At 40.6% G+C, this 22506-nt stretch overlaps 2 protein-coding genes and 1 long non-coding RNA gene across 3 annotated transcripts; 1 reads left to right on the top strand and 2 right to left on the bottom strand.

The window, feature by feature from the left end:
• Positions 1–714: 714 nt before the first annotated feature.
• frg1 (FSHD region gene 1) lies at positions 715–7653 on the top strand. The gene is made up of 9 exons (XM_072670450.1): positions 715–833; positions 1586–1650; positions 2233–2358; positions 5283–5340; positions 5870–5984; positions 6088–6192; positions 6349–6440; positions 6838–6948; positions 7313–7653. The coding sequence occupies exons 1-9, from the start codon at positions 772–774 to the stop codon at positions 7347–7349; spliced, it is 771 nt and encodes a 256-aa protein (XP_072526551.1). The 5' UTR covers positions 715–771; the 3' UTR covers positions 7350–7653.
• Positions 7654–8871: 1218 nt separating this feature from the next.
• LOC140547211 (uncharacterized) lies at positions 8872–16364 on the bottom strand. Its single transcript, XM_072670801.1, has 20 exons — positions 16214–16364; positions 15275–15325; positions 14841–15188; positions 13887–14039; positions 13388–13537; positions 13217–13303; positions 13101–13139; positions 12925–12948; positions 12484–12561; positions 12082–12159; positions 11784–11861; positions 11436–11513; positions 11127–11201; positions 10770–10847; positions 10290–10367; positions 10135–10212; positions 9760–9840; positions 9598–9642; positions 9467–9493; positions 8872–9350 (listed from the first exon to the last, which is right to left on the bottom strand). The coding sequence occupies exons 2-20, from the start codon at positions 15321–15323 to the stop codon at positions 8872–8874; spliced, it is 2103 nt and encodes a 700-aa protein (XP_072526902.1). The 5' UTR covers positions 15324–15325; positions 16214–16364.
• A 5113-nt stretch (positions 16365–21477) lies between these two features.
• On the bottom strand, positions 21478–22428 carry LOC140546956 (uncharacterized). Its single transcript, XR_011978376.1, has 3 exons — positions 22355–22428; positions 22158–22205; positions 21478–21551 (listed from the first exon to the last, which is right to left on the bottom strand). It is a non-coding gene; the product is annotated as an uncharacterized lncRNA (long non-coding RNA).
• Between the last annotated feature and the right edge of the window lie 78 nt (positions 22429–22506).

Here is a 22506-nt window from a genome sequence, read left to right as displayed (position 1 = left end):
CCAGCCTGGTCATTATAGTCAATTTGGCTGGTGGTTGACCTGCTTGGTGAAACTGGTTATGATGTTCAGGTTAGTGGTTGTTGACCAGCTTGGTAAAATTGGTCTGGTGGTTGACCAGCTTGGTCGTTCTGGTTGACCTGCTGGATCAAATTCTGATGATTCTGATGGTCAACCAGTGTGATCAAATTTGTCATGGTGGTCGACCCGCTTGGTCAAGTTGGTCTTGGTGGTCAACCATCTTCATAAAGCTGGTCACAAATTCGAGTCGTGGTGGTTGGCCAGTTTGGTCAAGCTGGTCATGCTGATTAAGTTGGTCATGGTGGTCAACCAGCTCAGCCACCAGCTTGGTTACCAGCTATTGGTAGCATGCTGCCTAATGCCATATAAAGCCCCCCAGCATTGAAGAACTGTGTTGATGGTGGTGGTGGAGCTCCATCCTGTACATTTGGATGGGATGAGTTGAGTGGGGAGTTGTCGCTGAATGCAATCAAATCCTCACAGCAATCTAGTAGAAACTCCTTCTCTGGACAGTAGAGACCAGGTCAACTCTTTTTAATATCCTTGATTGCAGAAGAAACAGTGAATGAGCAGGTGTCCCAATACTTTTGTCCTCATAGTTAGAACCGTTAGTAGGCGATGTGTCCAGAGTTGTAGTTCTGTCCTCCCGCCGCTGGGGGGCTCCGGTGTGTACCTTGTCGGCCACCGTCCGGCGCACCGCAGAAGGAGGCTTGTTTTGGGCGCAGGAGCGGCTGGGTTAGACGCTGCGGCAGCATGGCGGAATATTCTCACGTCAAATCAACGAAACTCGTGTTAAAGGGACTGAAGGACAAGAGGTGAAGTTTCCGTTTCTGCGTCTGCGGGCTTTTCGTTTTTCTGAGGGAGGAGCGTCCAGGAAGCCGCAGCTTAGCAGCAGGGGGTTCAGGGGTCCGGCCACTTTATTAGAAACACCCACCTTGTACTTCTACTCACTGGCCACTTTATTAGAAACACCCACCTTGTGCTTCTACTCACTGACCACTTTATTAGAAACACCCACCTTGTGCTTCTACTCACTGGCCACTTTATTAGAAACACCCACCTTGTGCTTCTACTCACTGGCCACTTTATTAGAAACACCCACCTTGTGCTTCTACTCGCTGGCCACTTTATTAGAAACACCCACCTTGTGCTTCTACTCGCTGGCCACTTTATTAGAAACACCCACCTTGTACTTCTACTCTGGCCACTTTATTAGAAACACCCACCTTGTACTTCTTCCACTTGCTGGCCACTTTATCAGAAACCCCATAGAGGACTAGATAGGGGTACAGGTTTAACTCCAGCCCCCCTCTACCCCATTCATCACTGGTCACTTTCAGCTGCTGCTGTCCAGATGTGATGGGTGTGGTGGACCGTGACTCGTGGTCATGGTGGTGAGGGTGCGGTGCTGGTACCAGCGGTGTTGCTGTTAGCGGTTCTGTGGGTTATTGAAGTTCTGCAGGAGTGTGTGTGTGTGTGTGTGTGTGTGTGTGTGTGTGTGTGTGTGTGTGAATGAGGACACTGGGGTTTCCTGTGTGATGGACCTTCTTCAACCTTCTCGTTACAGAAAGAAGAAGCACAAGGACAAGAAGCGAAAGCGGGACGACGACGAGGAGAAGCTCGACATTGTCGGTATGTCGTAGGGTTGGATGATATGGTGAAAATACAGCATCACGATTCTTCTCCACACAGACTGTAAAACATCGGTAGCAGCAGATTCTTAAAAACTTCGTCTAATTAAACCAGTCTAATCGCGCTGTCTGTGACGACCCCTGCAGTTGACCAGTGTTTATTAATTACTGACTATATCCTCCATATGCTTAGGAAAGCGGATCGTGTATCGCCATACGATAAATGATCAATGTCGGCCAAGAGTCGTATGTCGGCTCTTCTGTTCGTCATTTTTGAGTCCAATACGATACAGAGGTCCAGCGATCGGTCTCTCGTATCATTGCTGGATCTGATTCGGTATGGCGTCCCCTCACTTTCCTGTAGAAGGCTGAGCGGTCAAAAATTCGCAGAAGAACGTCTAGCTGAGTGGCAACCCTCGGGGGCCCAAGCACTAAGCGCCGTTGTTGCCCTGAGCCAGTAGAGCTCCACAGTGACTGGCGAAGTTATTAGACTGGTCCTATTTATGATGGATGTGGGGGTCTCAGAAGGGCGTAGCTGCGTAGCTACGTAGTTATTTATTTATTTATTTTTCGTTCTTCTCAGGTGGCTGGTGGACCGTCCGTAGTCTCGGGGACATCAGCGGTACTGTCGCTATAGAGATGCACAACAGCTCCTACGTTCATGCTCTGGACACGGGGCTCTTCACTGTTGGAGCACCACATACAGGAGGTAAGCCTAAGCCCTCTCGCCATGTTTCCACTATTACGTTAGGGGGCAGTGGAGGCTCAGCGGTTCGAGCTCAGGGCTGTTGATGACAGGGTTGCGGGTTCGATACCCGGGCTCGGTACCAATGAGTCTGACGTTGGTCTTGTTTGGGTTTCGCAAAGGACCCAAGTCCGAGCCATCTTTGAGAGCCGGTCAGATCGAGAAGGAGGAACCTTGAGAGGAACCTTGAGAGGAACCTTGAGAGGAACCTTGAGAGGCTTCTCAGACCTGAAATTAGCTGAGTTCAGTTTTTGAACCTCAGTATAGAAGCTCTGAGAACTCTCAAGCCTCGAGCACAACTCCTGTTCAGTGGAGAACCTGGACTAATGGCTGAGTTCAGCTGCAGATGAAAACTGGATGAAATATCAGCGAGCACTTTTGGTTGCAGATGGAGTCGTACCTCCAGCTTATTGATTAATGGTCCTTGTGAAATGGGTTTTCTAATGGGGAGCAATGATGGATTAGGCTGCGTGGCCTGTTTAGCATTCTGGAGATGCAGTTGAAATCCAGTCTGTTTGGCGCGTTCTTGAAAATTAAGCACCTTTAGAAGGAAACTTGGTGAGTTCTGATCCAGACAGCTCTGCTTCATGCACGCCACAAGTTCAGACCCCAAACAGAGGCTGCGGAGCTCAGCAGATTACGTGAGCTCACGTCAGTTGTTCTAGCTCGGTTAGCGCAATATGGCTGATATCGAGTAAGTCCCCCTTTGTGCCGCCACAACAGATCTGACCGTTCAAGGCCTGGACTCCACGAGATGTCTGAAGGTGGCCTGCTATGGCGTCTGGCACCAAGAGTTGTCGCCAGTTGACCGGTCATCAATGTTGTAATGGGGAACTCCCCACAAGACCTTCCCACCTGTCGGTGGTTCTAATGTTGTGGCTGATCGGTGTGTGTTGGCATGAGTAATTAATGAATCAGAAGTACTGGGTGCTTATTTCTAAAGTTCTTGGAAGCAGACAGTGAATATGTCCAAAAGTTTGTGGACACGTTTCTTTTCTGCTGTTTGTACTGAATTGTGGGACGTTGCTACGTGGATTTTCCGAGTGGTCTGATCTCATATTGTGTCTCATTTTCTGTAGTTGTTTTTGGTTTTTGTTTGTTTGTTTGTTTTTTTCCAGCGATGTTATTTTTCGACCAGCTTCAGTTTTTGTTGGAAACCGAACCTTTTAATTGTGATGAAAAAAAATTATAAAAAATATCTTCTGTAAGTTTTTCTTTCACTTTGATCTCCGAGGTTATTTTGTCACGTCCTGGAGGAGAAAAAAAAACGGAAAAAAAAAAACAACGGCTCATTGTTCGCTATTAGCGTAGCCGCTCCTGTGAAGCGCGCCGCAATTTCATCGCTCGCTAACCGGACGGAAGTGGGCCTGATTGTCTTCTCCAACTTCATCTTGTCCCTCTATGGGTGACCGAAGCGTTTAGCTGTGTTCGGCGAGCGCATCGTTTATGAAATGGGTTCGGTGCGCTCCTCCCAAAATCAATTTAGTGCCGCTAATGGAGGCTGGGTGGCGTTTTTTAATTAGAGAGCAACTGGCTGTGACTGTTCCGGTCTTGCGGATTTGATTAGATGTCCACTGCATCGAAATTAGTGTGGCGCTGTTGGAGTGGGAGCGTACGGTCCTACAAACACACACACATTTACCACTAACACACTCCTGAACCATTCATACATGTCGCCATGTACCTTAATCTGTGCGAGTGCGTTGAGCCGAGTTCCACGTCTTCAGTGATTTATGGGTTTACCATTTAAGCCTAATGGGATTTGTTCAAGCTGAACATCGTGTTGCGTTCTGTTCCTCAGCGTCAGTCAGTCAGTCTGTAGATACTGTGTTCTGATGAGACGTTGTGAGCACCTGCCGAAAGTGCTGTCTGATCCCTTGAGAATGTGGACTCTACAAAAGACGTCTGAAAGGGACCCTGTGGGCTCTGGTTCCTGGGTCTTCAGCTTGGTTAGTTGTTCTTGTACATCCAGTAGATGCCGGATTGGAGCTCTGGAGCCCATCGTCATCAAGTTCTTCAATCCCTTCCTGATCAATATCATCACCCTGAAGGTGGTGTGCCCGGTCTGCAGTGACGTTTAGGTAGATGTTTAAAAATTGGATGCCTGGAGGCCAGGGCAACACTTGGGGACCCTTCCTTCCTTATGTCACTCAAACCCTTTCCCATGAAGGTGTGCCTGGTCTGCAGTGATGTTTAGATAGGAGGTACGTGGCAACCCTTGGGTTGTGGTTGGGTTTGAGATCTAAAGGGCAAGGCATCACCTGGAACCTATTTGTCAAGTTCCTCAAACCATTCCTGATCAATACCATCGCCATGAAGGTGTGCCTGGTCTGCAGTGACGTTCAGGTAGATGTTTAAAAATTGGATGCCTGGAGGCCAGGGCAACACTTGGGGACCCTTCCTTCCTTATGTCACTTAAACCCTTTCCCATGAAGGTGTAGCTGGTCTGCAGTGATGTTTAGATAAGAGGTACGTGGCAACCCTTGGGTTGTGGTTGGGTTTAAGATCTGGAACCCTTTTGTCAAGTTCCTCAAAGCATTCCTGATCAATACCATCGCTATGAAGGTGTGCTTGGTCTGCAGTGACCTTCAGGTAGAAGGTATATGTTTAGACCGATGTCCACCTGAACGTCCAGGTGTAAAGGATAACCTAGCAGGCCCTCGTCTCTCATCACTCTGAGGTTCAGACGCTCCCTTGGATGCTTGGGTTGATTCCTTCACTGGCCTCCATCAGTAGGAACTCACCACTGCTGAGCGGGAGCAGCCCACAAGCCTTGCTTCAGAGATGTTCTAAACCATCTGATCTAACCTCCTGCAAGCTGTGAAGTTAATTGATAATAATATGTTTATATTTAACATCTATTTTTTTTGTTGTTTGTTTCCATGCAGACGATGAGGGGCCGGACCCACCAGAACAGCTCACAGCGATCAAGCTCTCAGACTCCAGGTACAACACCCACACAAGAGGACCATACCACCTGCCTGACCACCCGCATGGCCGGTGGAGCTGACCTAATGGGCCGAGTTCATTCCAAACCAGGGGTGGTCGTAATGTTTTGATATGACTGACAGCCATAACATTAACACCACTCACAGATCAGGTGAAAAACACTGATGATCTGGACGATAGCTGGGTCAGAACATCTCCAAAACATCAGCAGACCAGGTCTTGTGGGGTGTTCTCTCCCGGTATGCAGTGGTCAGTATCTACCAAAAGGCCAGTCAATGAACCAGCGACAGGGTCACAGGCACCCAAGGCTTGTTGATGCTCATGGAGGTCCCGTGTGACAACCTACAGGACTTCTAAAAGGATCCGCTGCTAACATTAGCCTTGGGCCCAGATACCACAGAAGTCCATGCCTTGACGGGATAGAGGTGTTTGGAGGCCGCACCTCACATTAGGCAGGTGGTGTTAATGTTTTGGCTGATGTAGTTCATTCTTTACAATAACTTTGATCTGATTCCCGTTTATACAGAATAGCACTGAAGTCGGGATACGGGAAGTACTTGGGCATCAACTCGGATGGCGTGGTGATCGGGCGGTCGGATGCCATCGGGTCCCGAGAGCAGTGGGAGCCGGTGTTTCAAGACGTGAGTAGAACCGAAAGCTGTAGGTTATTATGGGATATTGTAGACCTTACTCGAGAGCAGGTCTGGTCCCTGTATTTAAGAAGTGCTTGTCGGTTCTCTCCAGGGTAAAATGGCTCTCATGGCAGCAAACAGCTGCTTCATCTCGTACAGTGAAAGCGGCGACATCGTGGCCAAAAACAAGACAGCTGGCAATGAGGAGATGATCAAGGTAGGGTCTAAACGGAACCCAAATCACTTTGGAAAACAGATGGTTCTGAAATCTGATTGGCCCTGCCAGCAGAAACCTACCATAAACATCTGGATTTGATGAAGTGTCTGAAGTAGGTGTTTTATATTAAATGATGAGCTGATGTGTGGTCTGCAGATCCGCTCAATCACCGAGAGGGAAGAGAAGAAAAGTGATGACCTTGCAGACGAGGACAGAGGCAACGTCAAGAGTTGCGAGCTCAACTATGTGTGAGTAATCCATAGCCATACGTCCAAAACAGCACTGGAGGGGTTTTAGGACAAGTATCCAAATGTCCCTTGAGTGTCTTTGAGCCAAAGTCAAGACTGAAACCCCCCTCAAACATCTGTGGGGAGACCAATCTGGAGGTCCACCATGGAGATTGGGATACACTGCCCAAGTCCTGGTGTGTAAAGCTTGTAGAAGCATATCCACGAGGACCTGAAGCTGAAGGCATGGGTTTAAGTGTTGATTGATGGGTGAAAATTATAGCAATTATGTCCTTTTACCATCAAATTTACAACACAAAGGGTGGTCTCGGAGTCTCAGTGACTGAGAGTAGCTTAATCGAAAGTAGCACAACTGAGAAACAGCGGCGCTCATTTTTTTTTTATGTTTGTCCAACAGGAAGAAGTTCCAGAGCTTCCAGGACAGGAAGCTGAGGGTGAACGAGGAGGACAGCGGCACGCTGAAGAAGGCCAGGACGGACGGAAAGTTCCACGAGGCTTTACTGGACAGGTGAGGAACTGTCTCAACCCAGTACAGGACTGAGAATCCCCAGTGCTCTTCTCAATCTAGTATAATACTAAGGATTCCCAGTGCTCTTCTAAACCCAGTACAGGACTGAGAATTCCCAGTGTACATTTGATACGGTACAAATGAACAGACATTCTAGTTAAGAACAAATTCTTGAAAGTAGGCGTGACCATATCAGGTGGATAGCCCACCACCAGTCCAATTTCAGACCTAGTGCCCGAATCTGCCTGAGAAGATCGATTAACCTGTGGGAATTTATCCTCTTTATGTCTGTTGGTAATTAACTGAAGGTGTTTGAAATGATCCCTTTGCAATACATGTGAGGTCATATCTTATTTTTTAACAGGAGAGCCAAGATGAAAGCTGACCGATACTGCAAGTGAGAAGAGAAGCTTTTTTTTTTTTTTTTAATTGTTTTAGTTTGTGTATTTTATGAATGACCCCAGTACAAATTCTGAAATTGACCATTTTTTTTCTTTTATATTAAATTTTATCTTAAGTCCACGATCATCTCTACAGTTTTTTGTATGGTAGTAGTAGTGATTATGATGTAGAAACCCATGATGTTGGTTTATACACAAATAAAAGAAGTGCTCTAGGTGAATATATATATATATAATATAGCTAGCCACTGTTCTGATTTTTTTTGTATTATTAAGCAGCCAATGAATGAGCAGCTACTGGCTATTCAGCCCCATCAGACCAGTCATTTGTAGATGCACCCTTGCTGCTGTATCAGCTTTGGGGTGGGTTTCCACCACTTTGCTCACCCATTCGTCCTGCAGACCTGCTGCTCCCCAGGTTGTTCAGGTTGATTGGAGGACACTTGTAGACCACAATTTTCAACCAATGCCACGGATTCTCAGTTGGACTGAGATCTGGACTTGACTTGGCCACTGTAAACTGTCACCATTGGGTTGTTCGGCTACTCCTGCGGTTAGGTTTGTGTTTGAGATCGTTGTTCTTCTCCAAAGAAGAGATTCTTCCAAGCTTTCGTCTTGAGCAGAGCTGAAGCAGGTTGTCCTGCAATATCTTCCTGTGATTTGGACCGTCCGTACGTCCTTCAGGTTGAACAAGGTGCCCAGTCCGAGGAAAAAAAAATGTAAAAAGCATCCCACAACCTGATTCTGCCACTACAGTTTATGTAAATATTATGTAAATATACATCATTATATAAAACATGAACTAATAATAATGAAAAAACATAACTGAACAAAAAAAAAACTCATAGTACATATAGCTTTTATTCCTTGGCTTTCTGAAAACAAAACATTTTCAAATGAGTGTTTACTTTTGATTGGTTCTTGGTTGCTGGTCCAAGATGGCCACTAGATGGTGCTATTGGCACACAGATTATATTAACGTGTTAGAAAAAAAATAAATGTTCAACATGGGTTAAATGTTAGATTTCCAGCAGTAGTTGAGTTTAAATCTATGAATTATTTATGTCTAGCCAAATATTCACCACTTCCATAATGCTGCCTTGAGTACATTACTCTCTGCTAGAGAGAGGTTCTTCACTTTTAGAGTAGAAATGTTGAGCCATTCAGAGGTTTCTTCTTTCCTGAGAATTCACATTGCTTATTGAGCGAATTACAATACTGAGGATTCCCTATGTACTTGACCTAGTCCAGTACTGAGGATAAACGGTGTTATTTCGAACCTAGATTATTTTTATTAGTATTAGTAGTAATTGTATAATTATTATCTGTTAATATACCAAACAATCCTGGATCTGGTGACCTCCCACCTCGTAGACCTTAGCTCCAACCCTCACCTAACACACCTGATCCTGGATCTGAACTCTCCAGGGTGGTAAATCTCCAGTGCCAGGATTGAGTATCCCTGATTACTGAACTGAACTTCTGAAAGAGCAGACAGAGGGGACAGATCTTGGGTCAGAACTCAGGCATTTAATATTTCAAGTGAATATTTAGGTTTGAGTCCAGGAAACACAACTGGGACCAGTGGTTCTGTAGAGTCTACATTATAGAAGGTGTAGAGATGGGACCGTTTATCATGGCTATAAAACGACAGTGTGTGTTTCTCACAGTCTAAAAACACTCCCAGCTTAGTGAACCGATCTCTCACTAGAACCGGAGTCTGAGAGGGATCATTAACATAGAACCCGTTCTCTTTATCATAGTGAAGAACCCAGCAGCTGTTCTGTGGAGTCAGAGGAACTCTGCTCTTCATCACCGTCTCACTGATTACACCAACATACCAGGAGTTTGGACATTGATATGGTACAGACTTGCTGAGTGATGCAGCAGGAGCTGATGATCCTGTCAGTCCAGTCACCACCCAGTAAAACTGTCCTCCTCTCATTCTCTCTTTAAACAGGACGCCCAGATGAGGATCTGATAGACCTGCCTTGATGGCCACTGAAAAAAAAATACAGCAAATTTAAACCAGCAGATTCAGAAAGTAAAAGAATGCTGGTTATTAATAATGGGGTTTCTGCAGAGAGTTGGGGGAGGCAGAATATTGCCTTTCTTACCTCTGCAGTCGAGCATCTTGTCCCAGTCTGGACAAAAGAGGTGGTTTAGAAACAGAAGGAGTGAATCAGTTTTTGGTATAAAAATGTTCTACTAATGGAAACAAACACGTGAAGGACGGATGAACGTTTACCTGCATTTCCTTCTGCATTTAATTCTTTGGCCCTTCTTTCTGAGGCTGTTTAAAGAAAAATTCATGTTAGTGTGAAAAGATATTTTCCTGTGATTCAGAAAATCAGACCAAAAGCAGGAATGAAGGACTTTAGAACTGCAGTGATTTATGTGATGGTGATACCTCGGGTCGGAGGGGCAGCATCAGTTCTGGGGATTTCTCTCTGAGCAGAAGCTGAGAAGCTTAATGCAGAGCTGAACTGTCCTTTAGGATAAACAGCATGTATTATATTTTAGTCCTAATAATTTCATATTTTTATATATATTTTTGGGTGATCAGGGATGTTAAACATGCAGCTGTAAAATGCAAGAAGGCTACATAGTTAGCTTGTTTCTGGATCAGATGGATAAAACGCACATCTTTAATCTTAACGTTACCTTTTAAATGTTCCATCAAAATTGCTTGTATGAAACACATTAGAAACTTTCTTTGGTTTAAACTCTTTTATTAATGTATTGGTGTCTCTATATTGAAGTGCACTGTATCTGATACCGTTACCTGAGGCCTGAGTGAATTCCTCAGCTGTGTTAGTTTCTCTCCCAGTAGAAACTGGACTTGATTGAGGACTGCCCTCTCCTTTAAAGTAAATATCATTCATTTAGCCCCAGTCAAGGCCTGATGAGGACATTTACACATGTATCTGATACCGTTACCTGAGGTCTGAGTGGATTCCTCAGCTGTGTTAGTTTCTCTCAGAGTACAAACTGGGCAGGGTGGAGGGTCGAACTCGCCTTTAACATTCATCACACAATCATCACACAATGATCATATCCCTTTTTTTCCTCTTTGTTTTATCAACTGGGAGCGTTCACTGCTGAATGTCTCAGTACTGAATTTGCCTATAATGGCTTTGATATTAAAATTATTATGTCTCATAAATGTCAACTTCTAAGATGCTCTCTCTGTCTCTGACAGTAGAAACTGGACTTGATAAAGGCGTGAACCTTTAAAATGTGACGTTCAAAGAAAATAATTTACATACACATTTATGTTCTCAGACAAAAATGCATATATATTTATATAAATACATATAACATATATATATATATTTTTAGGTCATTCATCAACATGATACTTGCAACAGGTAAAGGACAGTAAAGGGGGTGAGCTACATTTCCAATGAACACTGTTACCTGAGGTCTGAGTGGCTCCATCAGCTCTGTTTATTTCTCTCCCAGTAGAAACTGGACTTGATTGAGGACTGACCTCTCCTTTAAAGTAAATATCATTCATTTAGCCCCAGTCAAGGCCTGATGAGGACATTTACACATGCATTTATAAACAAACTTGAAAGTCCAGGTTCATATTTTTGCAGAAATATATGCATTTTTAGCAATTTTTATGTCATTTTAAAAACAAAAATCAGCTAAAAACAACAACGCTTTCATGTTGGTATGTACAAAACATAAATGGGTACTAAATGGGTTACATGTTCAATAATACTTGGGAATTTCAAGTGTAATGAAGTGCACTGTATCTGATACCATTACCTGAGGCCTGAGTGGATTCCTCAGCTGTGTTAGTTTCTCTCAGAGTACAAACTGGGCAGGGTGGAGGGTTGAAATCTGCTTTAAAATATTACAGTTATAGATTAATACAGATTTCCTGTTTTTTTTTTTTGGATAGTTTATCATTAAAATTCTGAATTTGTGTTTAGATGGTAAAGCCGTTACTGTAGAAATTATTTTTGAGGCCATTCCTCAATATAATACTTGCAACAGGTTGGTTTATAGATGTGAATCAAAGAACAGTAAAGGAAAGTAAAGGAGGTGAGCTACATTTCCAATAAACACTGTTACCTGAGGTCTGAGTGGCTCCATCAGCTCTGTTTATTTCTCTCCCAGTAGAAACTGGACTTGATTGAGGACTGCCCTCTCCTTTAAAGTAAATATCATTCATTTAGCCCCAGTCAAGGCCTGATGAGGACATTTACACATGCATTTATAAACAAACTTGAAAGTCCTGTGTGTAGGACAATTATTAAATTACCCTCCTCACAAAGGAGACAAATTATTTTAAAAACAAAAATCAGCAAAATACAACATTTTCATATGTGTTATGTACAAAACATTACTAAATGGGTTACGTGTTCAATAATACTTGAGAATTTCAAGTGTAATGAAGTGCACTGTATCTGATACCGTTACCTGAGGTCTGAGTGGATTCCTCAGCTGTGTTAGTTTCTCTCAGAGTACAAACTGGGCAGGGTGGAGGGTCGAAATCTCCTTTAAAATATTACAGTTATAGATGAATACAGATTTCCTGTTTTTGGACAGTTTTATCATAAAAATTCTGAATTTGTGTTTAGATAGTAAAGCCGTTACTGTAGAAATTATTTTTAAGGCTGTTATTCAATATTATCTTGCAACAAGAAAGACTGACAGTGTAGATGTGAAATAAAGGACAGTAAAGGAGGTGAGCTACATTTCCAATAAACACTGTTACCTGAGGTCTGAGTGGCTCCATCAGCTCTGTTTATTTCTCTCCCAGTAGAAACTGGACTTGATTGAGGACTGACCTCTCCTTTAAAGTAAATATCATTCATTTAGCCCCAGTCAAGGCCTGATGAGGACATTTACACATGCATTTATAAACAAACTTGAAAGTCCTGTGTGTAGGACAATTATTAAATTACCCTCCTCACAAAGGAGACAAATTAGTTAGGGAGGGTTCATATTTTGCAGAAATATATGCATTTTAAAAACAGTCATTTTAAAAACAAAAATCAGCTAAAAACAACAACGTTTTCATGTGTGGTATGTACATAAGATTACTAAATGGGTTACGTGTTCAATAATACTTGAGAATTTCAAGTGTAATGAAGTGCACTGTATCTGATACCGTTACCTGAGGTCTGAGTGGATTCCTCAGCTGTGTTAGTTTCTTTCAGAGTACAAACTGGGAAGGGTGGAGGGTTGAAATCTGCTTTAAAATATTACAGTTATAGATGAATACAGATTTCCTGTTTTTGGACAGTTTTACCATTAGAATTCTGAATTTGTGTTTAGATGGTAAAGCCGTTACTGTAGAAATGATTTTTTGAGGCCATTCCTCAATATAATACTTGCAACAGGTTGGTTTATAGATGTGAATTAAAGATCAGTAAAGAACAGTAAAGGAAGTGAACTAGATTTCCCACACTTTAAATTAAATAGCATTCATTTAGCCCCAGCCAAGGAATCCATCAAATTAAAGTAACAATGTGAAAATATCCCCCCAAAAATAATGACATTTAAAGAATGGTGAAAATGCAGTGAAATGATATGGCTGTTATCCAAATCTACTCACCAACAAAAGGATGTGCTTCTTCTTCTAAACGACCATAAAAAAAGATACAAATAAAAATATATATATTTTATAAGTAGTTGTTTTGTGAAATAAATCCAGTGGTGTTTTGCTTTCTGAAATCTTTATGATTTGATGCTGAAGAAGCAACCTAGCCACAACTCGAAACCAAGTCTCACCTGTTGGTGTCGCCTTTTGATGTTTTGGCAAAATCTGGCCTATATTCCAAAAGAAATCATATCGTTAATCTTCTAATTAGAGCTGAAGGATTCACTCATAAGTCAACATTTCTTACCTCTGATTTTGGGGGTGATGAGAAGTGCCAATACCAACAGACTGATTACCAGTAAGATGATGAAGGCTATCCATCCTGGAGAAACTCCTGATATAACAGATATAATATGGTGTTAGTGGTAAAATAATAACAATAATAAAAAAAACAAAGAATGATTGGCATGAGACTTACCTGGTTCAAGCGTTGCAGAAGCAGGTTTAAATAGCAGCACTCGTCCCTCTCTCATCTCCTGATCAGATAAGCCCACAGAACAGGAGATCCACTCTGACCCAGTGGGAGAGAACATCAGCCAGGAGCTCACACTCACCAAGCCTTCAGAGTCTGAGCAGAGAGAGTGAGGGGAAGTGAGGGGTAGGGTTCACATCGGCTAAAGGTAGCAAAATTACTTTTTGGCAAATTCTCCACAGCAGTGGTTTACAAATTGGTTTGCATGGACCTTAAAAAAAAAGAAAAAAACATCCAACCCTGCTCTGGACTGCCTGGGAGCCACTGAGAGCCATTATAAAAGCTATATACTGCTATATATTGTTGAGTAAGTCCTTACAAAGTGTAAAACTGTTTTTTAGGTTTTATCTAGGTTTTATTTAACTATCATAATCTCTGGACTATACCCTGTAACACAGCTAGGCGATGGTTTCCATTTCAGAACATCAAAACAGTATTAACTAACCTACTGTGTAGTGATCAACACTGTTCCTGAGTTCTCTTCCTCTTTTGCCTTTCCAGATGAGGGTGGTGTTTGGTGACCATCCACCAGATTCACAGGTAATGTTCACTTGGTCTCCAACATCACCCAATGTGAGGAGAGGAGGTGATCCGACCACTGGTGTAAAGAAGGTTTGTTCAATATTCAATATATTGCAAAAGTCTGGGACTTCATTCTTCATTTAATTTCCAGTCAAAACAGGCAAAAAAAAGTTATTTGTTTTAATGTGAGATTACAATTCAGGTCTTGAAACATTCAGAGGTGTTTGTGTCCATCCCTCTGCTGTGTGGAGCTGATCAAGAAGCTCTCACAGAGAAAAGCAAACAGACAAGTCAGTCCAGACTTCAAAGAGTTTCAAAGACCTCCTGCAGATTTCTACAGAAACACTGAAAGTAAGTCTCTTGAAAAATTGGAGCTCCAAACACTCCAGTCTGATATTAGGGTTAGATGTCAAGGCCTCTGGGTCCTTTTCTGTTAAAAAATGTATTCTGTATTCGAGGGGGGGGCTGTTTTTGTTTATTATTCTTCTGCGCTTGCTGGTTGGAAATGAATTGACCCGCTGACCAGATATTACTGGGTTTATGGTTGGTTCTCAGCACAGCAGTGACAACGATATGGTAGTGTTCACTGAAGTCTATGCATGGCGCTAGTGCAAGTGTATCAGGTACAGTGATGCTGCTGGGGTTTTTATACAGATTCATGTCACTGCTAAGTTTGATGGTGATCCCAAAATATCTATCTGATGAGAATTAACCACCATTCAAATAATATCTGGTCAGTGGTGGTCCAATTGGGGTTGTCTTTCCATTAATCGAAGAGAACAGAGCAAGGTGAACAAAGTGTATCCATAAGAGGTTTTCATGGCTAAATGGCTAGTACATTATTTGTACTCTTCCTGTATGTTAAATGACGTCTTACCTGGAATGGTGAGGAAATCACTTTTCTTTTCATACCATTTATAACTGCTCACAAAGCAGACGTATTCTCCTCTGTCTGCTAGTGTGAGGTTCTCCAGCTTCAGAGAGACGTTCCCCTTCAGCAGATCCCCAACCAGAGACACTCTGCCCCTGTACTGGGGATGTCCAGCGTTCTCCTGGACCTGTAGATCTTTGTACAGAAGAACTGGGTTGTCCTCGTTGTTCGGACGATACCAGCGTATTTCGTAGTCCTTAGAGTCCAGTGAAGGAGAAAGTGCACAGGGCAGGACAACTGAAGATCCCAACTGTGCCGATAGAGAGCCATCAGGAACCACCAGAGAGAAGGTGTCTAACAGAGACAGAATTTTTTTGTTCTTAAAGTTTTTAATTTCACATTAAAACATTAAACATGTCTTATAAGGTGTGGTGAATTACCTGCACTTGAAGAAGTGAGAAGATCAAATATCACCAGTAAAACAAGCATCACTGTCACAATGGAAAAATAATATTATTTTATTACACTTAGCGGACACTAACTTGTGTCAAACTTTCAGAGCACTGTGTTCAGAGGTGAACAGTGCCTGGTTGCACAAATACAATTTAGACTTTTGTACAAGCAACCTGTATTGCTTTATTTTTTGAGTCATTTTAGGTTGTGGTTATTTACCGCTGTAAAAAACAAAGTGAAGAGAAATCCAGAATCACTTTAATAAAAGCAGCTGCACTAGCAGTTAAATGGTAGTAGTAGTTAAAAATCCACATATTTTTTAATGTGTGATTTTTGTTGTTTTCTTTAATTGCGTCCATCATATTGCTGCTGCCAAATTGGAGTTAATAATGTTACCATGCCTAAAAGCATCTGTTTGGAATTTCGCTCATCCAATTATAAAACAAACCCTAGTTTACAACTTACAGGATGAGGGACAGCTATAGGAGAGATCTGTGGCTTAACTGTGGGTACTGAGGGTAAACTGTGGGGCCCAGCTGTAAAGTTAACATGTAATACATATGTTTAGTAATTATTAAGATGTAACTTCAATGTCTTAAAGCACATGTAAAATACTGCATTCTTGAAAATGACTTAAAAACTAATTCCATTAGGCTTAAAAGCCATTTTTCTTAATTATTTTATGTCATGGCTTTTTAAATAAAAAATAAAATCCCGTTATAAAAGTTATAAACATCCTGTAGGATGATCTGCATGATCTGAAGGGCCAGTTACTTTTACTTTCACTTTGCTCAGAAGCTCAGAAGAATTACTAAAGTGTTAAAAGGATTACAGTGAAAAATCAGAAACCCATTGGGGAAACATAACGACATGGTTTGATAAACGCTGCAGTTAAATCACAGGTCCGGAGTAAAATCACAGTTTACCGTCGCGTGAGGTCAGTGGGCCATAACGGAGGGTCGTGAGCAAAGTCCAGATCTTCCCAGAGCCCACCTTAACCAAAATACCTGCAGCCTCCTACCTCCAGCCTCCTGTTAAACACGACACGATTCCGTTTTACCGACCTAAACCCGGAGTTTGTCCGTTTTTCTGACCGCGAGCTCACCTGTTAACACCTGTAACGACCGCGCGCAAAAAAAACGCTCAAAGGTCGCGAGAGTCCAGGTGAGGGACAAAGCTCCGCCCCAGGACGGTAATCCCGGCTTTGCGCGGGACATTACCTGGATTAACGGCTCTATCTGTTCGATTTCTCATTAAATAAAGGTCCACAACAGGAGCAGACCTAAGATCTCAGCAGTCCTGGAGACAGAACACAAACCCCCGAGTTATTTAGTTGATCTGAAGATCTGAAGATGCGCTACTATTTTTAGTTTTACTAATTTACTATTTTTTTTTACTATTTTAATTACTAAATTTATTGGCTTGGCTTTGCATCATATTTTGTATGGTGATTAATACAACCTTCAATGTTGGACCTGGAATTTACTAAAACTTCCAATGTGTTAAAATGTGTTATTCCATTAATAAAAGTCATTTTTAATGCATTTCATAAAGCATTTACGTTTCTAAAGCATATTAATTATGATTTAAGGAGTTATTATATACTATTTAGGAAGTTGTACAAAGCTGCAATAATAAAAGTGACTAATGAAATTAATTGTGATTAATGATGGTTAATGAAAGTGATCATACTTTGCATTTCTTGGTCAATTCAAAGTAACCAGTCCTAAAATTTGTGCACTTTTAGACGGTGCCTTAATGACTAAAGAGTCATTCATCTGCAGGTCTAAAGATAATTGCCAAATTATTTTCATAAAAACTAATTTGAACAAATAATAGTTTTAAAATATACATGTATTTTACTGCCTGTTTTCTTTAAATGTATAAATAAAATAAAATCAAACATCCAGCGATGTGATCCAAATAATTACACATAAAAGTTTATTTACTGTTAACTTCTTAAAGGGTAAATATAGAATTTTTGTTCAGACTTTATCAGTAAAATAGTGCATAAATCTAAATTAGTCTGTTTTAAGCTTAATTAGTAAAGTATTTACCTTTATCTTGGATTATTTTACACTAAAATCAAATGTACAACTAAAGGCCGTGTTTTATAATTTATGTTTTATTTTTTCTTATTGGTCGTTACAGAATTTCATGAATGTTTTTCTTTAAGGTAAGTAAGTCAGGAGAAATTGCTGTGAGGAAAGTAAGTTGCCACTGGATTCTCTTTCGGTTTCTTCACACCCGCCACTAGGGGGCGCTACCGAGCCACTCCAAAATGAAGGCGCTCTAATGAAAATGCTAAATTAGTAATTATGTAATATACTTATAATAGAAGTGATTTAGCTATATGTTTTTTTTCTCATCCATACACGAAAAACTGAAAACTTTTTATGAGTAAAAACATTAGCTAGCTAATTCTAATACTCTGCTTTGTGTTTTATTGCAGTAATGCTAGCTCTACCTAAATATAGCTACCTGATTTTTAAAAATGTTGTAAATAATAACAGTTGTTTCTGACCAAAACCACTTAAACTGAAATCCTGTCATACTTACAAGCTCCACAGTCACAAGCAGGGACTAGCTAAGTTTCTGAGGAGAAACTGAGGGCAGCCATGTCGCTGTGGCTGGTCCTTCAGAGTTTAAGAGCCATTTGTATGGTTTAATGGGAAAAAGGGGGGAATAAAAAGTGTCCAGCCTCCTGATAAACTGTCTCTGGTGTAATTTTCTCCTCACAGTGCGCGTCTGCTGGTCTTCCCCCCTCATTTTCCTCTCTTTTAGCCAGCGCTAGTTAAATTAGCTAGCCTATTTGAGATGTGTTGCTGGGCAGACTTTCGGTCTGGCCTCTCCGTTAGCGGCTGATTCACCATCGTGGCTCAGTTATTGGTTCATATTTCCCGCTCTCAGCAAGGCAGCCAATCAGAACTTGGGTGTGTTGCTAGGTAGACTTTCTGTGTAGCCTCTCTGTTAGTGGTTGATTTTACAGTTGCGCTCGGTCATTGGTTCATATTTCCCGCGTCCTGCAAAGCAGCCAATCATAAGTGAGATGTGTTGCTGGGTAGACTTTCGGTCTGGCCTCTCTGTTAGCGGTTGATTTACAGTAAGTTGAACCGTTGGTTAATTTTCCCGCTCTCAGCAAGGCAGCCAATCAGAAGTGAGATGTGTTGCTGGGTAGACTTTTTGTGTAGTCTCTCTGTTAGTGGTTGATTTTACAGTTGCGCTCGGTCATTGGTTCATATTTCCCGCGTCCTGCAAAGCAGCCAATCATAAGTGAGATGTGTTGCTGGGTAGACTTTCGGTCTGGCCTCTCTGTTAGCGGTTGATTTACAGTAAGTTGAACCGTTGGTTAATTTTCCCGCTCTTAGCGCAAGGCAGCCAATCAGAAGTGAGATGTGTTGCTGGGTAGACTTTTTGTGTAGTCTCTCTGTTAGTGGTTGATTTTACAGTTACGGTTGATCATTGGTTAATTTCCCACCGCTCTCAACGCAAGGCAGCCAATCAGAACAGAGAAGTGATATGTGTTGCTGGGTAGATTTTCTTATTTTAAGCAAGGTCAGTCAGAACTGAGATAATGGAGTAAGGGTTTAACTGTTAATAAAACTATACTATTTCTTTATTAGTTAAATGTTTACTTAATAATAACTATTTTATTTTCAGGCAGGTGAGGCCAACATTGATAAAGCAAACACTTCCATACAACAATTTAAGCATTAAAAAAGGTTATCCATATTATGTCATAAAATCAAACGCATAAACTGTTGTGTATTTTTCTGATACATGTATAATATAGATATTATTACTCAATAATAAAACATTGAAGCTTATCCCTACTTGACAGAATTTGTTATTGTTATTTGTTGCGAGAAATATTTGTTTAAAAGAATGCAATAAAAAATGTGAACGTCAACCATACCACAAGCCCCTATATTAATCTTAGTGCTAATAGGATTCTTAAACAAACTGTGACAAAACTGTGACAAAACTGCTCAGTTCTTTTTTTTATTAAATCAGAAAAATATTTATGCTTAATACATTACATTACATTTAATACTATAACTATTAAACAGAAAACATTTCTGTCCACAAAACAGTGACCAAATGTGACCTCCTAGTGTTGTTTTAAGCCTAATACAGTACTGAGGATTACCACATTTCTTCTGGATCCATGTATATATAGGTTTGTTTGTTTTTTGTCCAAAATAATGTATTTTTTTAACCTTCTATAGGACATAAAATGTTCACAGGACAGTTCGCTGTGAATTAGGAACAAGTTCTGGCAACACACAGGTAACGTGACTCTCTGAAGACATACACTGACTCTCCAAAGATATACATGAATCTTAAAATGTATTTATGTAACAGAAATATATATGGAATATGTAAAAATATTATACATAGTGAAAAATATTCCCCGCAGTAGATAACATAAGGGAACATTAAATCAGCCATAATTGCAAGCATAATTACCAGTGATAAAACCATTAGCAATCATTATTAAACAGTCTATACATTTGAGTTATTTAATATGTTCAACTTTTTTTCTATTAACAAACCAAAATATATATTATTCACTGACAAAAGATAAAAGTTGAGAGCTGGGGTGCCCAATCCTGGACCCGGTGATCTACCACCGTGTCAAGTTTAGCTCCAACCCCAGCCTAACAACCTGAGCGAAGACTTTTAGAAGCATCTGAATATCAAATATTGGATCTGAGCTCTCTAGGATCCCCAGTAGCAGGTCAGGCTACCCCTGATTTACAGCTGAATGACAGTACTTAATTTACGACATTCGTTTCTATTGATCGTTGGATAAAAATGTTAAATAGTATAAAGGTAACCATTTCATTGTTGTAAACAGTTCCTTTCATAATTAGATTTTGATCATTCATTTTCTTTTCGGTCGCTGGAACATGCAGTAGGAACTTTTAATCCAGTCAATCCAGTCACCTCCCAGTAATACCGTCCTTCTCTCATTCTTTCTTTAAACAGGACGCCCAGATCAGACTCTGATTAATCTGGCTTGATGGCCACTGGAGAAAAAAATGATTCAATTAAAACAGATTAAGAAAATAAAAGAATGTAAAAGAATATTTAAGCCATTACTAGCACTCTATACTTGGTGAGTTCTTGGTGTTACAGGAAATGTAGCTGAATTGCTGAATTGTTCAGTCCTGAATTTGTCTATTATTACCTTTTATTATTAGATTAGAAGAGGTGGAACAAAGCAGTGAGTGTCTCGTTGGATGTATGGAAAATGGGTCACAAAGCAGGTGTTAATAGGTGTGCAAAAGGCCAAAGTGTGAAGGAAGTAGCTGAATCTGCAGGTGTATGGAAGCGTACGGTCATTCGGGTCTACCAGCAGTGGCAGAAATCCCAGTTCTCCTCAGTCTGGTCATTCTTTCAACAGAAGTGAGCATAGGCTTCCTGTGAGCCACTCTGCTTCATATGTTGATGGTCTTTCAAACAAAACTGACGAGAATGTATTGTAGGCTAAGACTTTTGCCACTGCTGGTAGACCAGAATGACCGTACGCTTCCATACATCTGCAGATTCGGCTATGTCCTTGACACTACAGCCAATCATTAACATCTGCCTTGTGACTTATCCAACGAGACACTCACTGCACTGTACCAGCAGAACTTTGTCCAGTAGTGTAAATTCAGACTGTGTTGAGTTACCTTATGTTTCCTTATCTGTACTTGTTTCTTTATAGGCTGTTTCTGGACCTGCAGAAAAAACAGGCTTAACAGTATCTCGATACACCATATACCAAATATTTTGGACAGTTATCATGACAGTATTTCTTTGTTTTAGAAGTGTTTTATTCATGTTTTGGAGTCTATATAATAACATGCACTGTATCTGATACTATTACCTGAGGTGTGAGTGGATCCATCAGCTGTGTTTGTTTCTCTCACAGTAGAAACAGGCAATGGTGGAGGGTTGAACTCACCTTTAAAATATTACAATCATAGATAAATAATTTAATATAGATTTGTCTGTGTTTTTGGACAGTTTTATAATTCAAATTTGTGTTTAGATGGTAAAGAAATTACTGTAGAAATGATTTCTTGAGGCCTTTCTTCAATATATATGATACTTGCAACCGGCTGGATTGTAAGTTTAAAATGAAGAACAGTAAAGGACAGAAGGTGAACTGTATGTCCAACAAAATACTGTTACCTGAGGTCTGAGTGGATTCAAAAGCTTGTTTTCTTTCTCTCACAGTAGGAACTGGACGTGGTGAAGAGCTGACATTTTCTTTAAAATATGACATTCATAAATAAACAATCTCATGAACAAAATGATCTTAGCTACCAAAACGGTTTGCAAGCTGCAATATCTGCCAAATATGGTATTATTTAGTAATGTATGGAAAATGGGTCACAAAGCAGGTGTTAATAGGTGTACCAAAGGCCAGAGTGTGAAGTAAGTAGCTGAATCTGCAGGTGTATGGAAGCGTACGGTCATTCAGAAACAGGACATAGTGGAGGGGTGAACTCTTCTTTAAAATACTATAATAATAGATAAATAACCTTACACAGATTTTTTTTTTGTTTTGGACAGTTTTATAATTAAAATTCTGAATTTGTGTCTAGATGGTAACACCATTACTGTAGAAATGATTTCTTGAGGCCGTTCTTTAATATATAAGATACTTGCAACAGACTGGACTGTATGTTTGAAGTTAAACAGTGTAATAGTGTAATGTAATAAATGCATACCACATGCATTTATTACATTTTGATTGATAATATGTAATTTAAATGAAATCATAGTAATGAGGAAGTATATAACCCAAAGTTTATCATTGCTTTATTAGCCAAACTTTATTAAATTCTCTAAATTCAGACGGTGTAGAGTTACCTTGTGTTTCTTTATCTGTACTTGTTTCTTTATAAACTGTTTCTGGACCTGCAGAAAAAAACAGGCTTAACAGTATCTCGATACACCATATACCAAATATTTTGGACAGTTATCATGACAGTATTTCTTTGTTTAGAAGTGTTTTATTCATGTTTTGGAGTTTATATAATAACATGCACTGTATCTGATACTATTACCTGAGGTGTGAGTGGATCCATCAGCTGTGTTTGTTTCTCTCACAGTAGAAACAGGCAATGGTTGAGGACTGAACTCACCTTTAAAATATTACAATCATAGATAAACAATCTGATACAGATTTCTTTTTATGTTTTTGGACAGTTTTTTAATA

Source organism: Salminus brasiliensis, chromosome 24 (genome assembly GCF_030463535.1).
Source record: "Salminus brasiliensis chromosome 24, fSalBra1.hap2, whole genome shotgun sequence".
Taxonomy (NCBI): Eukaryota; Metazoa; Chordata; class Actinopteri; order Characiformes; family Bryconidae; genus Salminus; species Salminus brasiliensis.
This window is presented reverse-complemented; position numbering and strand designations above follow the sequence as displayed.

Bases quoted from the DNA above. Each gene is read 5' to 3' on its own strand.
- LOC140547211 (XM_072670801.1), bottom strand. From the start codon at position 15,323: ATGCTTGTTTTACTGGTGATATTTGATCTTCTCACTTCTTCAAGTGCA. The intron at 13,304-13,387 runs GTAAGTCTCATG...CTGTTATATCAG, and splicing joins TTCTGCAACGCTTGAACCAG to GAGTTTCTCCAGGATGGATA. The intron at 9,494-9,597 runs GTAAACGTTCAT...TCTTTTGTCCAG, and splicing joins AAATGCAGAAGGAAATGCAG to ACTGGGACAAGATGCTCGAC.
- frg1 (XM_072670450.1), top strand. From the start codon at position 772: ATGGCGGAATATTCTCACGTCAAATCAACGAAACTCGTGTTAAAGGGA. The intron at 834-1,585 runs GTGAAGTTTCCG...TTCTCGTTACAG, and splicing joins AAGGGACTGAAGGACAAGAG to AAAGAAGAAGCACAAGGACA. The intron at 1,651-2,232 runs GTATGTCGTAGG...CGTTCTTCTCAG, and splicing joins GGAGAAGCTCGACATTGTCG to GTGGCTGGTGGACCGTCCGT.